The sequence below is a fragment of the Lissotriton helveticus genome, chromosome 3_1 (assembly GCF_964261635.1).
Source record: "Lissotriton helveticus chromosome 3_1, aLisHel1.1, whole genome shotgun sequence".
Classification (NCBI taxonomy): Eukaryota; Metazoa; Chordata; class Amphibia; order Caudata; family Salamandridae; genus Lissotriton; species Lissotriton helveticus.
In genome coordinates, this window is record NC_136061.1 from 1,837,347,552 (window position 1) to 1,837,369,630 (window position 22,079).

Here is a 22,079-nt window from a genome sequence, read left to right on the forward strand (position 1 = left end):
CGCTGGAATCTGGGGACCACGGTTCGATCCCCGGCTCCGGCGGCAGGTTAGCCCAGCACCATGTGACTCTGGGCAATAGCTTGCTTAATCTTCCCGACGGCCCCCAGCGCCTAGAGACCCTTACGGGTGATTGTGCGCTTTACAAATGTGGACTTTACTTTACTTTATGCATTCATCCTTCCTTCCATTCATCCATCAATCCACCATTTCACTCATCCAACCATCCTTTTACTCACTTGTCCATCCATCTACCATTTCACTCAGCCATCGATCTTTTCACTCATCCATCCACTCATCCATCCTTCCATTTACCGTTTCACTCATCCATCCATCAATTCACCCATCTGTTTATCCATTTACCCTTTTTCTCATCCATCCGTCTACCCTTTCATCCTCATCCAGCCGTCTACCCTTTCATTCTCATCCAGCCATCCATCTACCATCCCTTTTACTCATCCATCCTTCCTCTCACTCGCCCACCCTTACAGCCTTTCCTTTCACTTATCCTTTAATCTTTTCACTTATTCATCCATCCATTCATCCATCCATCTATCTGTTCATCCATCTATCCATCCAATCATCTATCCATTCATATTTCTTCCTTTTCACTCATCCATCCATCCTTTCACTCATTCATCCACGCATCTATCCATTCACCTTATCACTCACCCTTCTATCCACAATGTCACTCATACATCCATCCATCCATTTACCCTTACACTCATCCATCCATTTACCCTTAACTCACTCACTCATCCATCCACTCGCTCATTCACTCATCCATACACCCACCCTTTCGCCCAGCCATCCATGTATCCCCCCTTCTAATCATTTACCCATTCTTTCACTCATCTGTCCTTACATGTATCATTTCACTCATCCATCCATTTCTTCACTCATCAATCCACTCTTTCAAACAGTGTATCCACTGGTTCACTCCATCCATCCATTCACTAGTCATTTACTCTTTCACTCATCCATCCATCCTTTCACTCACTCATCCATCCACCCTTTCACGCATCCATCCATCCATGTACCCTATCACTGATCCACACATCCACCCTTTCATTCAGCTATTAATCTATCCTCCCTTTCACTCATCCATTCATTCTTTCACTTATCCATCTTTTCACTCATCCATTCATCCTTCCTTTCACTCAGATTTGTTCATCTATTCATCCATCCATTTACCCTTTCACTCACTTATCCAGCCTTTCACTCACTCATCCATACTTTCTCTCATTATCTATATGTTCAATCATCTATCTATTCACCCTTTTACTCATCCATCATTTCACTCATCTATCCATGCATGTATCCATCCACCTTTTTACTCACCCATATATCTACCATTTCACTCACTCACAAACCCATAACTTCTTTCACTCATCCATCAATTCTTTCACTCCCTCATCCATCCATTCACCCTTTCACTCTTCCATCCGCCCACCCTTTCAACCAGCCATCCACTGTCCCCCTTTCACTCGTTCATCCATTCTTTTACTTATCGGTCCTTACATCCATTCTTTCACTCATTCATTCATGCATCTTTCCATCCACCCCATCACCACCCACCCATTCACCATTTTAATCACACATCAATCTGTCCATCTATCAATTTTTCACACACTCACCTTCCCACCCTTTCATGTTAATTATGAGCCTTTTCTGCCAGTTGCAGACAGAAGAAGCCCTTCAAAAATCCCACCCTGCTGTAGCTGCTAAAGCGGGGGGTTGACAAAGCCCTCGTAAGAAACACCTTAAAACCTTTCCCAGACCGGCCACTGCAGCCTGAATGCAGTTTTAAACTGCCATGTCAACTTGGCATTTAAATCTCCTTGCCAAGCTTTAAATCCCCTTTTTATTACATATAAGTCATCCTTAAGGAAGGCTGTAGGTAGCCCATAGGTCAGGTTGCTGTGTAACTAAAAGGTTGGACATGGATTTTTAAGTTTTATATGTCCTGGTAGTGAAAGACTTCTAAATTCATTTTTCACTACTGTGAGTCCTACCCTTCCCACAGGATAACATTGGGGAATCCTTATTACTTCTAATTAACTGTAATTCCTAATTGGGAGCAGACAACTATGTCATATTTAGTACCTATGAAATTGTAATGATAAATCCTATTTAATGGTGAAGCCCTATTTTTCATTACAATTGTGAAATGGCACTTTTAAAAAGTTAGCATCTTCCTGCCTGTACCCTTCAACCTGTCCTGGGTCACATATGACTGAGTATAGTTGACAGTTAGACTTTGTGAATTTCTCTCAGATGGTCTCAAAATAGAGGGATTAGGTGTTCCTTCAGTGCGCCGTATGATATCAGGATGGGGGCGGAGCTGATCACAGCCCCACTTGCAGATGAGTAGGCTGACCTGTGCCTTCATACAAAGGGCTTGTCATTTTTACATTGTCTCTGCAGCCAGCTTGGAGACCGGGCAAGGGAGTCAGAAAATTCAAACCATTTCAAGGAAAAACCTCTAGAAACGTCTCCAAACTTCAAAGAAGGCACCAGGTATAAAAATAGGGTCCTCAGACCCACTTTTCAGTTCACTTTTGGACCTGCAGAAGGATTCTCAGAGGACTGGCCCTTAAAGTGACTTTAAGGGCCAGATTGCTGGCACTTTTTCTGGGCCATAGGGACATAAAATACTTCTACCTTCTTGAACCCACACCTGGACCCAACCTGAGTGAGTCCTGCACACCCCAAGTGGTGGCCCACCAGTCCTGGACCGTTGGTTGTGATGCTAAAGGTGCCCAGATAAACAAAATTAAAAGTTTGGAGAACTTTTGGCTAAAACCTGCTATTAAAACCGAGGCAAGACTGGGACCAACCTGCTCATCGATCCGCCCAGTGTGCTTTGACTGTTGGCCTGTTGGCCTGACGTACTTGTCTGCAGCAGCAAATCCTTTGTAGCCGTCGTTCACCATAGGGGCGTCTGATTTCCTGGAAATGTTTTGGCTATAGACACCTGTTCAGGTGGTCCGACTGCTGTTTTACGACTTTGGCGGTCACTGCCAATCCTATTTCTATTTCCTCACCACACTTTTGATGGCAGGCACTACCACAGTTTTCATGGCAGTAAGCCTGCCATGAATAGTGTGGTGGTGAGGAAACTAAGGGGACCCCTGATGCCTCTGTGCATGGGGGTGCATGTAGGGGGTACATGGTGTGCCCTCCTGTCTGTTTGTACTTGCAGTTCCAGCACGGCATGGACTTGGAAGCCATGCCATGCAGGAAATCGCTGTGGGGGTCACATGGCGCTCCCCTTCTTATTTTAATTTTTTTAGAGAAAGTATAAACAATATAAAACACTTTAAAATGCTATTATATGTAATACAATTATAATATATCATTGTTTAATCTCTGTTATATTATATTGGAGAGCTAACCGCCTGTGTCTGCCTTTTAAGATAAGGTCCGCTACTGCGCAGCTAGGGTTGGAGACTCTGGGCTGTTTCTCATGAAAACATATGCATGTGTTTGTACAGGCTGAGTGTGTGCTCAGTATCTATGCACAAGTAGGCTGTCACAGAAAAGAGCCTTTTGGGATTGGTGCTGACCTGGGCAGGCGTTATGATATGGGTGGGCATTAATAATGGGAGTATGTATATCTGTAATGATCACTCAAAAGTCTCTTTGCTTAATTGTATTATATCCTAAGTGTCAGAAATATATTAAATTACAGGTTTGCCATAGCTAGGCTTCAAGACTAAGTAGATTAACCCATTTGTTCTGTAAATCATGATTCCAAAGGAAGATTTGTCATTGATTTCCACATATGTGGACACATTGTGGCTCTTCAAGATTTGTCATTATTTTCTGCCTTAGCTTCTAATTAGATGTCAGGCCTTTTTTACCCCTGCTGAGTCATGTAATTACTCTGCTAGCCAGCTGGAGAATCAAATACCTCTCCACACAATACAGACACTTGACAGTGTTTGGGCTTGTTTCTTGGAAAGTAAGAAGTGGGGATCTAATCTCAGAGTCCTAATTACATTTCACACTGCATCTGGCCTCCCACAGAGACAAAGAGGAACAGCCAGACCACTGAAGCCAAACACAGGAGGGGCTCCCCTGAAGTTTTGGAGGGACGAAAGCAGGCATCTGTGGCAGTGGCAATGTTCCAGACTCAGAGAGAGGTCTTTCTGAAGACAGTTCTAAGTTGCCATGCAAGAGGGTTGGGGCATGTGTGGAGTGACTATGTGACACCTTAGAATTGGGCATAGTTGTCTACCTTCTGGAAATGACCAACCCCACTTAAAACCCTTGCACAAGAGAGAGACATTTAAGAACAGTCTAGATCTGGGGGAAGTGAAATCGGAGGAATGCCCACCTGCAAGAAATATCTGATCTGTGCTGCAAGAATGTATTCAAGGACTTCAGACTGAAGATGGAATCTAGGGAGTAGGATTTGTTTCTTCAGTTCCAGTGGTGCTGGCAAACCTAGAGTCTCTAGCGTACAGTGGAGGTATCGACCAGCTGGCAGGCACTAGGACACTTTAGGTCTCTCCTGGATCTTCAGTGGACTGGCCCTGCAAGAGTGTGAAGTGGGGAACCCTGACTTCTGCTGCCCAAGGTGTTCTGTAGTTGGCTAACCAGGAGGCTGTGGGACCTGGAGGGTAAATGCATTGATGGTACTCTACCTTGTGACCTTCGAGGTACTTCTGAGGAAGTACTCTGATCCAGGAGAGTTGCTTGGTACACAGACAGAAGACACGTTCTGTGCAAGGAGGAAGTAGAGTGAAATTCAATCTCAAAGCAGAAAAAAAAGTATTGTTCTATACCCTGCCCCCTCCCTGTGTCTGTGTTTGGGGAAATGTAAGGTGTCCAGCACAGCAGCTCCATCCACATGTCCAAGGTTGTGAGTGGGGGAATGAAACCTAGCTCTTCAAAATCTGTGCTAACATATGGAGCAGGCTAGGCTGCGTGGGATTAGACTTCCCATATGGCTCAAGGACCCTACATTCCCCCATGCCATTTCTACACCCCACTCAAGGTCTTCACTTTCCACCACACCCTAGGAGGGGCAGGGGCACCTGGCCTTTAGAAAAAGCTAAAAAGATGCTATATTTCCGGGGAAATAAATAGTAGCAGCATGAGGCTGCAAATACACTTTAAGTACTTCTGGGGGTGGTCCTTTGGCATAATGATTCTGGTGTGCGAGGATCCATATTGGTAAGTATTAAGGCTCCACTGGCATCATGTAACTGGTTAGCATCTTGGATGCTGTTGTGGTGATCTTCATCTCAGAAGTGATTTAGACCAGGAGCTACTGAAGTAGAGGTCATATCAACATGTCAAGGGCATTGAATCCCTCTGTTATGTTGATGGTACATCAGTGCTTAGGGCATGCTTGCCAATTATGATGGGAAAGGAATTCTCGGAAAGAAGAGAATCTCCCTTTCTCACTAATGTACTCCTGCTTGTTAATCTTTTTCACTTGGGCCACTAGAACCCTTGTTTTATTAAACAAAAGGAGTTGGGTGTGGTGGGTTGGATGCCCTGAGGTCCTATGTGGAGGGGATAGCCAACCTTGGCATCAGGCCATGCCCCCAACCAGAAATAGCATCAAGTATTTCTGCTCCCCCTGGAGAGGAAGATTGAGATTTTTCTGGGATGAAAGAGGCCTCTTGGGCAAGGGCCAAGGCGGAAAAACAGCAACAGATCCCGCAATGTACAGCTATTGTGGAGTACAGCAAGTCCCTGTTATTATGTGAGTGGTTGATTCTAACAAACACTCAGTTGTGTGGCTGTTCTGACAGGTGTGGTGTACTGAGTGGGGTCGATTAGGTCTAAGGTACAGGCTGAGATGCCACCATTGTCATGACCAATAAAACACAACAATCCGGGATGTTACCATGGAACTGGCCCGAGTGATCACATTCCTCTTTTTAAGTCTAGCCTGATACAGTACATGTGCTGTCACTTGAGAAACATTTTCTTAGCTTACAGAGCTGTTGGAGCCCACCCATTGCTTACCATTAGTCGGCTTCATCAGTACACTCATTTTCTTGCTTCTCATTTATCATTGCATATGGGTTTCACTTCCTCTTCTTCTGTTTGGCCCTCCCATGGAGCGTGGCACAAGTACTTGTGTCCTTCCACTGTTCACGTTTTAGAAGCTACTTTTTTCTTTTTTAAACACTCCTTGAGAGTGCATGTTCACAAGATGTCTCCCTCATGAATTTCATCTCCCCCTTCTGAGTGTCGCTCTCCTTGACATGTGTCCTTTTGTCGCCCACCCCATTTCTCACCTGTGAGCTGTTGTCCCTCCTGCTTCTGTCTCTCTTCTATGTGCTTTCTTGTTGCCCTCTTTCACACGTCCTCCTGTGCTCGCCCACCTTTGTTGCTCTCCTTCATCTCAGCATGCTTCTGTAACCACCCCCAGCTTACCTCCATGTTGCTTCTCCGCTACACGTTACTACTGGACCCCGTTAATATTTTTTTTTTAACTCATTGATACAGCTGCTTGACTGCATCATTTTATAGTTCCTAAGTGTGTTTTGAGCATGCACATGCCTTCAAAATTTGCTACATCTTTGTGCTTTCTTATATTTTTATTTGTTGAATAGTATCTGCTTTGTTGCTATACAGCATGATAAAAAGCCATTAGCACAGCCAATGGATCTCTAAAGCGAGACCTACTGGCTTTGCCAGTTCTTGTATTATGAATGCTGGCGAGTTGTGCAGGATGGCAACACTATTAAAAATGAAACCAAAAACATTTGGTGACTCACCTTTGTGGATTGCTGATAATGGATCACTGCAGGAGGATGGCTTTTGAATAGATTTTGACCACAATGGGACCACATTAATTTTACCTCCAATATTCCTGATTCAGGGGATGGCAAGTCCTTTGAAGACAATAATAAAAAAAACAAATCACAGGCAAGCTTCTTTCACTACTAAGCATGAGCAGCTCGAGGAGTTTATCTTCAGTCTGCCTTGGCAGGAGTTGTCAGGGAGCACACTGGACACCTTCGAAGGCATGTCCTATCAGCGAGCCATAACCCCCGTTGCCAGGTTTCACATAGCCACTCTGCCTCCCAAAGTGACAGCTAGGGAGTTTACTTTCAATCTACCCACTCCATCGGCTCGAAAACATACCAGGCAGCATGGATACATAATACAAGAACTGGCAAAGCCAATATGTCTCGCCTTAGAGATCCATCGGCTCTGCTAATGGCTTTTCATCATGCTGTAGCACATTACAAGAAGAATGTAATGCATACACGTAAACACATGATTCAAACAATAAATTCCAATGTAAATGGCCAATGAGTTATGATATTTAATGAATATTTAAAGCAGTCCCTGATCATTCTTTTCCTCTTTTCGCTATAGCCATTAGTTGTCCCTTCAATATGGAGTATCAGGAGTGTGGATATATCAACGAGGGCACTTGCTCCGATATAGGAAGATCTAATGCCATGGAGAAATGTGAATCTGGTTGTTTCTGTCCCGCGGGTAAGTATTTCCAAATTGATCCTTAATTTTGAGTGGTCGCTCAAAGATATTGTTATACATTCGCAATGAAAAGAAGTCACAATGTAATACTGTTTGCACTGTTACAGTGAAATTAGAATCAGGTGAGTCGTAAAATACAGAGTGTTTTGTACGAAGCATGAAGAGCAGCAAGCAAGCCCGGACTGTATGAGGAAAGCCCTGGGGTACTAGAGGAATATCTCAAATTCTCCCAAAAACTGCACCAAATTGTGCAGTTTTCAGCAGGCTTTTTCAAAAAGTAACTGCCTAATAGCCATAAATGTTGCAGTTAGTTGAAACAATAGCCTGAATGACTTTGTCGTTGGATACCTGTCTAAGAGTAGACAGGCCAAGTCTTCCGTGGATAGAATGACCTCCTCTTTCTGCAGGATGAAGGGTAAGGACACCTGCATCTTTAGAGGCTGTAGAGGTTGCAGGGGTTTCAGGGCGTGTGCAGGCCTTTGAGTGCAGCATTTCATGAGTAGAGAACAGAGCCTGCATCTTTCAGGAAACTACATTTTTTTAGATTTTCAGTTGGGTTGAATGAGCTGAGTGTATTAAGCCCCCCAATGCTTTGCAACGCCGTGTCCTTTGATTCGAGCTCTGTTGTGAATAATGAAGCTTGGGCACTGTATTGAGTAGTAGTGAGACATGGCTTTTGTTTTTTCCCTTTCTTTGCCGCTGGCCTAGTGGGAATGATCACCCTGGTTCTCCCTGACGTCTTTGGATGACCGGTGGTCTCCATCCAGTTAGCAATGCTTATTGCATGGCGGTTGATGGCCTGGTTGGTGCCCCTTCTTTTGACCTGCCTTTTCCGCTTGTGACTTGCAATGCCTTGGAGCCAATGTGGTGTGGGTCTGTAAAACGATGATGGCGGCTGGACGCGTTAGATAGCTGTCCAGCTGCCTCCCTCTTTGCCCTCTTCCCAGGACTTGGCTGTGACTGTGGCGAGTGGGGCTCCCCTGGCCAAGCCGCAGGCTGCACCCGGTACGGTCTGGGCTGCCTCCGCAGCTGGCGGGCGCTCCCATTCTCTGGCAGCTGACTACAGCTGCCACACTCGCACTGCAGTCGCTGTTGGTCCTGGGGTATTGACCCCCTCCAGTAGGGCGGAAAAGATGTGGGTAAGGGATGCTCCTGGGAGCTCCTGGGACACGCCTCTTTCCTGGGATCACTGACTAATCCTGCCCTGATCGACAACCTCTGATCCCAGTGTCCATTCGCCACCCTCACATTCGCTCCCTCCAGGTGTCTTGGTGGATGACTTGGTGGAAACAGGCACATGGCTCAGTCTGTCAGCCACCCATCTGCGGACCTTCAATGCAGAGAGTTGCAGTAAGGGTGGGAAATGCTGGATAGGTGTGGTGGAGGCAGGATGGAGAATGGAGAGTGGGGGGAGGTGTGGCGCCGCAGCCAGGGTGACTGACTCCGCAATCTGGGCATCACGGTGCGATCCCCGGGGCCAGTGGCAGGTTAGCCCAGCACCATGTGACTCTGTGCAGTAGCTTGCTTAATCTTCCCGACGGCCCCCAGTACCTAGAGACCCTAACGGGTGATGGTTTGCGCTTTACAAATGTGGATTCATATTTATTATTATTAATGGAGACAAGGTGAAGTAGATCAGATGGCAGTGCAGATGCAGAGTCGCTTAGGGGCAGATCAAAGCTCGGCCGATTCTCGGGCTTCAGTGCTTGGTTGTTTGCCTGAATGGATGGTTGCAGTTGATCGCTGCAGGACCCTGGACCTCCTAGGGTGCGGCCGCATTGACCCACTCTAAGCCAATGGAGAAACCGCAGCACCACCACCCCACCCTGCTTACACCAGGAGCTTACCGCCCAGTCGGATTAAGCAGCCCCCTCCTTGATGGCCAACATAGCCTTAGCCTTGGATTGCGGCAGCCTCTGCACGTCCTGCTGCTCTCGATACCGCTCAGAGTGTCCACGCTGCTCTGCTCTTGCCGGTTCTCACGATACACGTAACATGAAGTCCTCAGAAGCCAGATTATTCATTCAAAATAGAGACTGATCTCCAGAGGTGGGTTGTGAGGATGCTATGTATGCAATTTGGGCCTCGGGGAGCGAAAGGGCTATTTGGTCATGGTAAGACAGAGGTGCTCTTTGAGTTCCCACTGCCTGAATAATTTTAACAGCTTGCTCTTTGGATTTTGGGATCACTGGCAGAGAGTCCTTATTAAGGGCGAGGTGAATATCATTCTCCATGGCTCCATTGTTTTTCATCTGCATCTGTAATTACCTCTGTGCCTGGACCGACACACACCTTGCTTTGAATGTTGCTAACACTATGTCAGCAGGAGCCCTAGAAGTGTAGCAAGAGGTACAACAAATTGCTACTATTCTATATCAAGGGGCCACTCAGATATGTAGGTGAAGTCTGGTCAATTGCATAACGTAAAGGGCCCGAGAGGTTCTTTAAACGGGATGGCATGATTAGGGGCTTTTGTACATAGCCCAAGAGGGGAAAATATTGTGTGTGCATTGAGCTTCATGGCATGCCCCAAGGGGCTACCTTTATTATTACCATGTGAATCCTCATGGGTGTCTTTATGCCTGAGGATTTCGTGTTTCAGGGACAGTGACACTTAGGGTTTCCCCTCAAGGCATCATTGTGTGGTCGCAGGTGCGGCAGTGTAGCTATGGCAGCCGTCTACCAGCTTGGGTGTGTTAAAAGTGGAATAAAAGTCATGGGCAAGCGACCTGCTGGCAGCCATCAGATTTAATTGGACCACGGACTTGGGTGGCAACCCCCCCTTTATTTATTACAGATAAACTGGAAGCCATGTGTCAAATCCTTATCTTTCAGACCTTATTCAATGGGGGTGTTTGCCATCATCTCGGTGAGTCCTGAAACAGCAGAAACAATGGTTGGTTAGAAAAACGTGTTTTCATTACCATCGTACAAGCTGGAGGCAATAGGTGGGTCTCAATCATTTCCACCATAAGAGGAGGCTAGGATTTTACTGGTGGTAAACATTCAGCCAATTGCTAGAGTTGCTGGATGGATGTCCTGCGCCTCAGTGCAGGGGTCAAGATTTGGTAGTGCGGGTTTCGAGACCACATGATTCACTTCTGGTAATTAGAGCTTGTGGCCCTTCAGTTTGACTCTGCTTTATAATGGACAAGAAGCCGTTAGTAAGGTTTAAGGGTAGTAGTCTAATTTATTTGGATAAGTCCTCTAATCTAGGTTGGTAGAAGGGATGCTTTAAAGACTCAGGCGCTGACCCAACATGTCTGGCGATGTGGGCAGTTGTTGGGTTGCCTGATTCAATATAGTGTATAATATAGTTAACTGCATCCAATTGTCTATTGCCCTTCTTTGATATAACCAGAAATGAAGGGGCATATTATCAAGAACTGCGATATCTTGTGAATTCCCATAGCAGCCCAGGTTAACACCAGAACCTGGGCTGCTATGGGAATTCACAAGAGCATATTATCAAGCCCATTATCGCCGTTCTTGATAATATGCCCCCACATTTTTCTGAAAAAATGGTGGGTTCGTTAGAGATGGGAAACTAACGAGTGAAGAAAGAGTTGGCAAAAGAAAGGGGATCGTTGTATACTCCACGCTGTACACATGAATCCTCTAGGGACTCTAGAGTTGTGTCTGTGAGAAGAGGTTTTTGATCGCTCTGGGTGCTACTGATAGTTAAGCTTTTTAAGACACTCGATTGTCAGGGAGATCTGTTGTTGCGATCATAGATGAAGTAATTAATTCTGTCTACTTGTGATGTGAAGAAATCAGCAAGAATCACAGCAGAAAAACATGATGATTGTGGTGAAGGTGGCAAAGAAATGTTGTCAGCCCGCAGAGACAGAGGCAGAGGGAGCAGGGTATTTGTGCTGGTGACTTAGTTTGGTACATTGGGAGCTTCAAAATCGAATAATTTTTTTGCACGAGTCATCCAGAGGTCAATTTTAATTTATCAGTAGGATGACGCTCACAAGGCCTGACCACTGTGGTGGTTGTGTTATTTGTTGGGAAAGGCAGAATGCAGATTTCTCCTCTACTAGAATGTGGATAGGCTTGACTAAAGGAGCTTTGAGCACTGTCAGAAGCATTGAAAAAAATAAGGGGAGCGAGTTGAGCTGCAGAGCATCTTTCAGTGTTACATTTAAACATTAAACCATGCTAGATGGCATTAATAGAAGGGGTCTGACACACTGAACAAAGCATACATTTGAGTGAACTACTGTATACCAGCAGTCGGACAATCCATACACCATCCACCGTCAAGGAGACAGGTTGGTTAGCATTGGCAGCAGCAAGTGCAGAGGCTACAACAATTGCTGTGGCAGGTGGCGTCTATCGAGAGAAGTAATTACATTGAATTCAAAAGTGTATTGGAACATCAATTCATTAAATCAGTCAAAAGATTTAGTTCAAGATCTTTGTCAAGTGGACCCACAAGCAAGTACCAGTGTATGTAAGGAAATGGAAGAAACTGAAAAAAATAACAAGGAGAGAGAGTTAGGCATTGACCTTTTAACTAAACATGCATAATAGTTTAATCACATGCACATTACTGGTGAAGAGTCCCATTTGTGTGAGGCGACATGAGCAGCCGAGATAAGAGCACATCCCAAGGAAATGATAACTTGAATAAATATCAAGAACAATATCTCTTTCCCATAAGATTGACCTAATGTGCGAGGACATCATCATGAGTTAGGGGTTAACTTTATGCCAAAACATGCATGATAGTGAAATTATGCTGGTTATTGCCAAGGACGGGGATGTTGAGAAGATATGTTGAATTCCTTTCTTGATTGCCAGAGGTAAGAGCGGCTCCTCAAATGCTTCAGGTTTCTCCTTAAGAGGTTCCCAATATGGAGGAAAATACCTTGGGCACTAAAGACGTCACCTTCAGATCCATAGTGCTCACAGTTGGGCACTGTTAACGTGGAGGTCAGGTCCAAGTGGCACGGACAGAGTTGGTCTGCTCTGTTTGCTGTTGGGGCCCTTTTCTATTACAGGCTCTGATTCCATCCATACAAGTGGGATACTGTTTTTATCAGAAGACTTGAGGAAATGCTGGGCAGTTTGAACTTAGTGGATCCCTCCAGATTGTCGAGATTAGCATAATAGAAATATGTGGCAATGTGTATTTTTAGCCAGCATTTGAGGATTGCACATAATTCAGGGTAAGAAAAGTTAATGGGATGCTCACGAGTCACTGGGGACTTGTTCTGGTGTGTCGTTTTCAAAAATGTCTTTGAGGTTGATAGGTGTCCTTTGGTGGCACTTCACTTTATGGCCAAATTCACAGCTCATTGAATAAATCATTAAAGATCCATCAGGCACTCATTTTTACGTATCCTCAGTAATGTTCAAATTCGTTTTTTGTGCGACTCCCTCCAAGTGTTTTGTCTAGGAACACTGTCTTCAATTAACAAATTTGGAGAAAGTGGAATTTCCACTTCCAAGTGGTGGTGTGCACAGTTGTACTCAGACCTATTTAGGTCTTAATCCATCTTTTTCCAATTAGGTAAATAATTTTAACACCATTGATCAAATTATTTTTCCAGTTCAAACAAATTTATTTTCGTCTTTTCTTTCAATTGATCCTTTATGTAAATTCATTCTTTACAAAAAGCTCTTGGTTATACATTCCATATCCACCCAATACATTTTCTCGGACCCCTGAGGAAGGGTCGAAACAGACCCGAAATGCATTGGGTGGATATGGAATATATAACCAAGAGCTTTTTGTAAAGAATGAATTTACATAAGGGATAAATTGAAAGAAAAGACGAAAATAAATTTGTTTGAACTGGAAAAATAATTTGATCAATGCTGTTAAAATTATTTACCTAATTGGAAAAAGATGGATTAAGACCTAAATAGGTCTGAGTACAACTGTGCACACCACCACTTGGAAGTGGAAATTCCACTTTCTCCAAATGTGTTCAAATTCACAGCTCCCCACATTTAAAAAAAAAGGTTTGACTTTGCTGGGTGAAATGAGATTTCTCTAGGTCGCAGAATATTGGAACTTTTGTTACTACCGATTTGAATTCCCTGCATTTTTGGTTTCCAAATGCAAAGCACTGTGGAAGAAAGTGCGCATTTTGCAAATACCATTTGAATCATATGATAGTATGCTTAACTGTCTGTCTAACTCCAAATACAGTGGAGTACAAATAACCACTGTTCCTAATGTCAGTATTCTGTGCATATTTCAGAAATACATAGGCTTTCTTCATACACATTTTTTGGTAATTATATTTTGCTTGTTGAATTGCTGTGTGGTCAGTACACAATCAAAAATCATTCAGAGCTTCAGCTCAGTTGTATCCTCTGGACCAGAAGAGCTCATCCGATGTAGTGGTGCATTGCTTTTGTAAATCAGCCTTCGTAGCAAAAAATTACTAATGAAATGGTTGCCCCCAATTGCTATTTCGTGCTACTTTTATCTTTATTTTCTTATTTCTTTAGTCCGTTTCTTTGGAAAAACCTTCATATATCTCCAAAAATGATGACTTTGCTGAATTCAGAACTCTATTGATTTTTCAGAAATGTTTATCTTTCCAGGATTATTCATGAGTGTCACACCTTTTTTCCCCACAAACTACAAATAGGTTGAAAGCACAAAAGTTTGAAAAAAATGACAGCATCTCGGAAAAATACAAAAACTGTTGTAAAAAAAACGTTGTTTGACACAACTCTGCTTGTTCATGAAAGCTGGTAATATGGTGAACATAGCACAGGAAACTTCTCACTGATGCCAATTTTAGAAAACAAATTATATGCTTTCTTTCTCACCACTCTTTCCAGTTTTCTCACAAAAACCAAAAGGTATCTGTATTTTTGTTATTTTCTCGGTTCCCTCAAAGCTGATCTACAAACCTGGGTACCTTTAGAATTCATACAATGGTGTAATAAAGGATGCACATTTGGCATGGCTATCTTTTGTGGAAAGACAGTTATGACGGTTTAAAAACGAGCTAAACCAAATAATGCAAAAAAAACTGCTTAGCACCAGGGGACCGAAGCAGTATAGAGGTTAATAAGCCACCATATTACTGTTGACATCAGGAAGGAGAAAGCAGTCAAACAAATAAATCAAGAATTAAAATCCTGTTGACTAAGGGACATAAATAGCGACAATGCTGAACAGATCGCAATGAAAAACGAATTGATACTTGGCAACTCATTTTCTCTTGGGAATGGCTCCATACATATAATGCATACAGTAGCTGATGACACAGGATATCAGAGATTAAACATTCAAACTATGCCATGAAAATGTAATAATTAAGCTTGATCTCAACATATGTAAGCAGAGGGGAAGTTATACTAAGAAGTCACACAACAGATGCAGCAAGAAAACATACTGGGATGCTTGATCGGTAGAGAGCAGAAATGCGCCATATTTACAAAGAAAAGGTACATTTCTGCTCTCTCCCGGTGCTGTCACTGTGTGTGCTAACACAGGCTCCTTGTGCCATACTGCAAGGGTGCCTGCGTTACGAGTAGGATTGTTTTTGTGCAGAAAGGTACACCTTCCTGCACAAAAACAATACTTCGATGCATTTTTCTCTTTCTATGTGTGCTGCAGAATGCTGCACACGGAAAGAAGTAATGCAGAGAAATAAAGATATTTCTCCTAGTTATGTCTCACTTGGAAATGTGTGTCATTTTTACTTAACCCCAGGTTCCCTATTTTAGGACATCTTGCATTGCGTCAAAATCCATGGGTGGATGTATGGTAACACCCACGCTCCACCTATTGTCAATGTAAGGTAACGTAAGGTAGCGATTTGCACAATTTACTAGAACCATGCGGAGCAACGCAAGGTGGCTTTGCATGGCATAGTAAATCCCATTAATGGCATTGTATTGCCTTTTATCGCCTTGCATGACGCAAGAGCAATGCATGCCCTTAGTACATCTGGGCCATAGATCCTAAGTGTAATGAAGGTCTATAAACATTGTCTTTCGAATTGCTATATTGATAGCTGACCATTCAAATATGCACCACTGACATGGAAACATGTTCTAGCAGATAATAACATGCATAGCTGAGTACATGTTTGTAGATAATATGTGGGTTATGACTCAAATTGATGTGAAATTCTCATTCAGAGTTTAGAAATAACTGCTATGTACTTCTTGTAACACCTGTGGTGTATGTGGAAAATGATTGAAATGTGCTGACATTTTTTTTTGTCATTTTAGGAACCGTGCTCGATAATATCAATGGGTTGGGCTGCATCCCCCCAGAAGAGTGTTATTGTACTTTAAAAGGCAAGACCTATCCAGCTGGAACCACTGTGACCACCCCTTGCCAAATCTGGTAACATTTTATACTTGCCCTATGCATAATGCTCTTCCTATATGTCCTTCAGTGTGAGTTGAACATTCAAATCTATTAAGCATCACACAAAAAATGGCACCCTTGGAATACATATTAAGCTATGTGAGAGATAACGCCTAGTATTAAGGGTGTACACAATAGCACACACTGTTTCGTGAAATTCAATAAAAGATTTGTTGAGGACATCGACCTAAGTGGGTGACGTTTACCGTTGCCAGTAACTTTAGTCAACTCCGTGATGAAAAAACGTTTTATCTGGTGTATTATAGGCAGGTCGTTGACACTTGTTATAGTTTTTATTGGCCATGCACTACATTTTTTACTTGGTGGTTTGTCCTGCTCAAATGTTTGCATTTAAAACTTTTCCAGATGGTAAAAAGCTACAGTAGCAAAGTAACAGAAGCATGGCTTCATATGAACAGTTCCTCATCATACGTGGTCTCTTATTCGTGGTCTCACATTAGCCTCTATTTTCATAGTCAAAAGTCGGAAGGGTCAAATCTGAAAAGTGTAGTAGATAAGGATGCATGTACAGGGCAAGAAAAGGCTATTTTTCTTAGCTCTTGAAGTCAGCTTTTATTGCAGAGCTTGAAGATAGATCTGCAGACAATGCTCTCGGTCCTCTATCAGGCAGATGGTAATACTTCTAGTACAAAGCATGAAGCTTCTTTTCTTCTGTCCTGGTCAGCTCTTTAGCTCAATTAGTGTTGAACGAAGTTTCAAAAAGATTAATTTTAGAACGCTTTGGTAAATTAAACTAAAGTTTTCATTGTTTCTCAAACAAAAGGAAAAGGCGAACCCCTTCAAGTCAAGCTGCAAAGGACAAAGTATGAGTGTGAAGTGCTGGTGAGCTTTAGTTATTGTAACAGTCTAAGATTAGCTTAAGTTCCAGCGAGTAAGAGATGAACTCCTAAAAGGTAATTTCTGTGAAGTGAAGAAAGTGCATTCATGGTGTAAGAAATTGGGTTTCTGATTGGCAGAGGTATGCACCCTGTCCAAGCAGGAACAGTAACCCATGTCAGGATAAGTCACAACAAACCCTAAGTTATCCTGTGCTCACCCTCTGGTAGCCTGGCACAGAGCAGTCAGGCTTAGTTTAAGAGGTAATGTGTAAAGTGCTTGTGTCACACTTCAAACAGTAACACCGTGAAAACACCACAAAAAAACTCCACACCAGCTTAAAAAAATAGAACCTCAATCTATAAAGAAAACAATACCAAAAGCATAACAATCCAATAAGTAGAACTAGTGATATGAATTTTTAAAAATAAGGTGAGAATAGCGCCAAAAATCACTTAGTGGCAACAATGAACATCTGGTCACGCTGGACTGAGACAAAGTCAAAAGTTCAGGCAGACTGCGATGGAGCGCTGGCTAGCTACAGAGACCTGATTAGGCCCCCTAAGCAAAAGTACCTGGGTCTAGGTTGCATCGACACCGAAGATCCTGTGGATGATGCGGGTGCGAAATGCAGCCAAAGTAATGCATCCATGTTGAAGTGATGCGTTGGTGTCGATCCTTGCAGTGGGGGTCAGCCAGGGCCCGTGCAGGTAAGAGCTGTGGGCGGTTTGATTTCGACATATGATGACGGGAAAATTAAATATTTATTTAAGTTTCACTTGTCATCATCCATCGAAGTCCCCCCGGCCCCACTGCTCCTACTTGCATGGACCACGGCTGGTAAACGTGATGCACTGGTCGTGATCCGTGCAGCAGTGGTGATACGTGAGCTCCGATAAGCACAGAGATTTTGATGTGGAGTTCTCATCATCGTTGTCGAGGTTGCCTACGATGGAGGTGTGACGACCTCAAGGAGGGTGTTGTGCAGTGTTGGTTCAGAAGCAAATGCGTCATATTGGTTCTTACAACAGAGGCAATGCTCTGGTTCTGGTCACACAACAGAGGGCGATGTGCCAGTTCCAATTCACACAACAGAGCCAATGCAGCTGCTCAAGCGAAGATGCCGGGGGTTCACTTGAGCTCGCACCTTAGGCCTCACTTCCAAATGTCCAGGACTGAGCTGGCACCACTTGGCAGATGGCAGAGTCCAGGTGCAGCAGTTGGAAGTCTTTTATGTCCTTGACACCTCAGATCAGTAGGCAAACCAGCAAGCCCTTGGAGTCACTCTGGTTACAAGTGATGTAGGTCCAGTCCTTCTCACCCAGGCAGAGGAACAGCAGGCAGCAAGGCAGCACAGCAAGGAGGGAGTCCAGCAAAGCAGCAGTCTAGCAGAGTAGCCGTCCTTCAGCAGCACAGGGGTCCCTCCTCCTGGCAAAGACTTCTCAGGTCCAGTAGTGCACTGAATTAATGGTGTCAGAGGTCCAGTACTTATACCCAGTTGGGCGTTTGAAGTGCGGTAGCCCTCAAAGAAGGCTTTGGAGTGCACAAAGATATTCCCTTCCTGCCCTGGCGCCAAAATCACTACAGGGAGGTATGCAGTCCTTTGTGTGTGGACAGGACACAGCATATTCATGTGTAATTGTGTGGATCTGGGGTTTCTTGTTCATGTGTTTGTCTGCCAGCTACTTGCCACCCCACCAGTGACCTGTCAGTCAGTGGGCCTGGGTCTCAGTGAATGCCTAATTACATAGTTCTGAGTCAGGACAAATTTGTCAATAAAGATGCAACTTCATTTTTATACATGAATGCCTCATTATTCATACTGAAATGTACTTTCTGAACATTAACCTTCCCCCCGCTAGTTACATTTTCAACTACATTATGTAATCCATATTTCATTACAGTTACTTTATTGAGGGCTTGCTCTTCGGTTTTTGACAATTACTACTTTCCTACTTATTTGCTCTATCCAATTTGAGGACTGCATTTTCACAGCAGGAAAAGCACAAAACCACACAAAAACAAGAACACAATGAAAACTAGCAACAATGATGAGCACAGACCGGAAAGCCATAGGTGTAATTGGAGAAGGCATTTTGCTTTTTTGGGGGCCACCTCTTTGGACTAGTAAAGCTGTCTGAACCTACTGCATACGGTATCAGTGAACAGAAGTAACACAACCTGGCTGATGCCTTAGAGCCCACAGCGGTCATGTGCTGAAACTACAGATTGTGTAAGAGAGCGCTGTGTAGGGTAGGGCATGTGGAATACTAGTGTCTGGGTTGCTATAATTGTAAGTGACATGGGAGAAATACTTGCACCAGTGCTGTGAACAAATTTCATTTGACCAGGCATTTCTTTAGTAGTGAATAGGTGCAGCAGCACCTAAAATAGACAGAGGGTACATAGAAGTGCAATAATACATAACTTGTAATTGAATATTGAAGATCTTGGATATGGATCCAGGGGAGGTGTCTGTGGTCCTCTAGTAATGGGATTTCTCATTTAACAGTTCAATCAATACGTTTAAAATGAAGTTCATAATCTTGATTTGCGCAGTATAGATCCATGTTGGAGTATTGATGTGACAGTTGAAAAGGTGGTGCACTTAGAGATTCCATTGTAGATCTGTTGGATCATTTTGTTAATTCAAAGAACATTGCATGTGTTTTTGTTAATGATTTTTCTTTGGGGTTCATGTACTTCCCATAGGGGTGTGCTCTCCACACGTACTTACAAAAATGTTTAGTGAGGCACCGAAAGGTGTCCCGGATTGTGGTATCTATTTGATAGTTAAAACGTTAAGGTGACTTTATGGTAATCAATCGAATTAAGTAATATTATGAGAGGCTGAGCCCGAGGCACGGCCCGTTACGGGCGTGCCACTGGGCTGTGACGTGGGGTGGGGGAGGGGCAGGGTGGGGGGGGGGTTGTAAAATGCGGTAAAGGGATGATTTCAGGTAAGTACCGCAAAAAATTATTAAAATGAATTTCGTTGCGCGCGCTGCATCGCCAAATGTGATGCAGCGCGTGCAACAAAATTTGTGGGTTTTTCTTCCCGGTTCTTACCTGAAATTGTTAGTTTCCCGCATTTTACAACCCCCCACCATGCCCCTCCCCCGCCCCATGTCACCACCCGGTGGCACGCCCATCACGGGCCGTGCCTGCTGAGCCCTCCCCTCTATTTCTTTGTACCTAACTGTGTGCTTGGATTTTGTGCCAAATGTTCATGGAGTGGTCTTGTGATCATAGGGATGACTTATATCAGTTTTTATCTAGGCTTTTAAGAGTGCCGCCAGTTTTCAAAGACCTTGTCTCTCCTGGTGTGTGCATGGGGGCGCCATCGTTGCAGCCTCCATCTTACAAACCACATGTGCTCAGGACTGTGCAAGGAGGGGGAGTGTTGCTGTTAAGTGTTGTTGGTGGTTGCAACGTGCCCCAAGATTACGTGTCTATATTCCTCAGCATTCTCAACATGTTGTGTGCAATGTGCCCCTCCCTTGTGGTGCCAGATATCGGTAATCACCCTTTCTCTAGAGACTTCTTTTTGGGCTAACTTTTGGCTCCTTTTGTTGGTTGGTGGGTGTTTTCTCCATGTCTTGTACAATCTGCTACCTTATTCATCCTACAGCAAAGGGGGACGGAACTATGTTCCGTGGCCCCCATGTACCCCTGATCAAGCCATCTTGTGGTGTCCGAGGTTGGGCCTACTGCTTTCTCTGGATGGTGCAAACGAGGTCTGGTGTGTTTTGCCAGCTGAAAGGCTTGATACTGGGGTAAGCGCATTCAGTGCTCTTCTGTCACCTGGAGCTGTGATAAACACTATGGGCTCCCCTCTCCCTCAGACTATGTCCTGCTTCATTTCAGCACTTTTGGAGCTGCGGGCCCAAGCTTGTGGCTAGGGACTTCTAACAAGTGGGAATGCTCCTGTTGCTATTCGGGAGGGGTATGGCACAGCAACCAAAATTTGGAAATTTGGAAAATTGAAGGAAAATAAAATAAAACATTGCTGGGATTATAGGAATATTGAAAATCTGCGGGTAAGGCACCAAACTCTGCCTAGGGGTGATGACTGGGCAAGGACTTCCTCACAATGCTGGCGACGTCTGCCTAACCTGGAAAACCTCCTGAGTGACTCAAATCATTGTTGGTGCCTAGAAAAGTATTGGTTCCTGTGTGAGTGCTGTGGGGCCTTCCGTATCCCAAGCGTACAGGAAACCTAGCTCCCGACACTGAAGGACAGTTTTGTTTTAGAACTGAAATGGCGCCTCTATTGGCTGGAGACTTTTAGTTTTTTGAGGTGCGGTTGGGACTTCATGCCACAAAGGAAACATGGGCCTGGGTGGGATGTCTGAGAATGCTGACCTTTTAATCTCATAATAGGAACCCTTTCCCGTTGACTTTGGACACAGGAACCTGTTTTTTTAAGTTCTTTGTCTGGTAGCCACCCCACCGCCTCATTAGACTGCCCTCCCCTGGGGTGTGGCCAGCCAACCCCTCCCTGGGGTATAAGAATCTGAGTTGGGTCTTAACTTCCACAGGCAACCTTGATGGTCAACTGTTAGTGAGTATACCCCGTCGACAGAACACATACAGTAGCCTGGAATCCCCAGATGCAAGTAAGAGTTTATATTCCCAACGTTGGCTCATTGGTCCTTCTTTTGGTTTTGGTACAATTAATTTTTTAGCTGTGGGTGAATGGGTGGTATTTACTCTGAAGGTTTATCTTACTGCACATTTAGACTCTATATTTGTGTAAAGGCTAAGCATGGGCGGATTTTGCGAATTGGCAATCCGTGAAATTTCAAATTTACGGATTCGCAATCCGCAAAATCTGCGAACTCGCGCGAATTTTGCGGATTCTTTTTTTTTTGTGTTCGCAAGTGTTTCTGCCATTTCGCGAGGGTTTTTTACTTGTCGGGTAGCAACGGTCGCGACCATGTTGTTTCAACATCTGGTTAATCACAGCACCCTCTGTTTCACCACTGCCACCCTCTGTTTCACCACTGCCACCCTCTGGCTCACCCATGCCACCCTCTGGCTCACCCATGCCACCCTCTTGTTCATCACTGTAGATTTATGGGGGGAAAATCACACCTGCCCTGCCTCAACTGACATGAATGAATGAGGGGCTGATTAATGTGTCACTGAATTTGAACTTCCAGGCTGGCACCTGCTTCCTTATCTGTAATTGCTTTCTGTTGCAGTGTAATTTTTTTAACAGGACCTTTGTTGTATACTTGTAGCTATTCTCTGAGCCTGCTGTGAGGGTCAGAGCAGGGTCATAGAATAGTTGCAAGTAGGCAACTGAACTCTGAAGGGGCCCCTCAGGAAGCACTACAGGGAATGGTTACTAATGATAAGATTGAACTTTTGAACTTTTGCACCTGCTGAGTGCTTTCAGTTTTGCAAA

The 22,079-nt window shown here is 44.1% G+C and overlaps 1 protein-coding gene across 1 annotated transcript in view; it reads left to right on the plus strand.

The window, feature by feature from the left end:
* LOC144824332 (mucin-2-like) overlaps positions 1-22,079 on the plus strand; it is a 166,420-nt gene that overhangs the window by 107,727 nt on the left and 36,614 nt on the right. The window contains exons 7-8 of the mRNA XM_078683449.1: positions 7,351-7,473; positions 15,688-15,805. Coding sequence (XP_078539575.1) covers positions 7,351-7,473; positions 15,688-15,805 — 241 coding nt within the window. The remainder of the gene's footprint in view (positions 1-7,350; positions 7,474-15,687; positions 15,806-22,079) is intronic.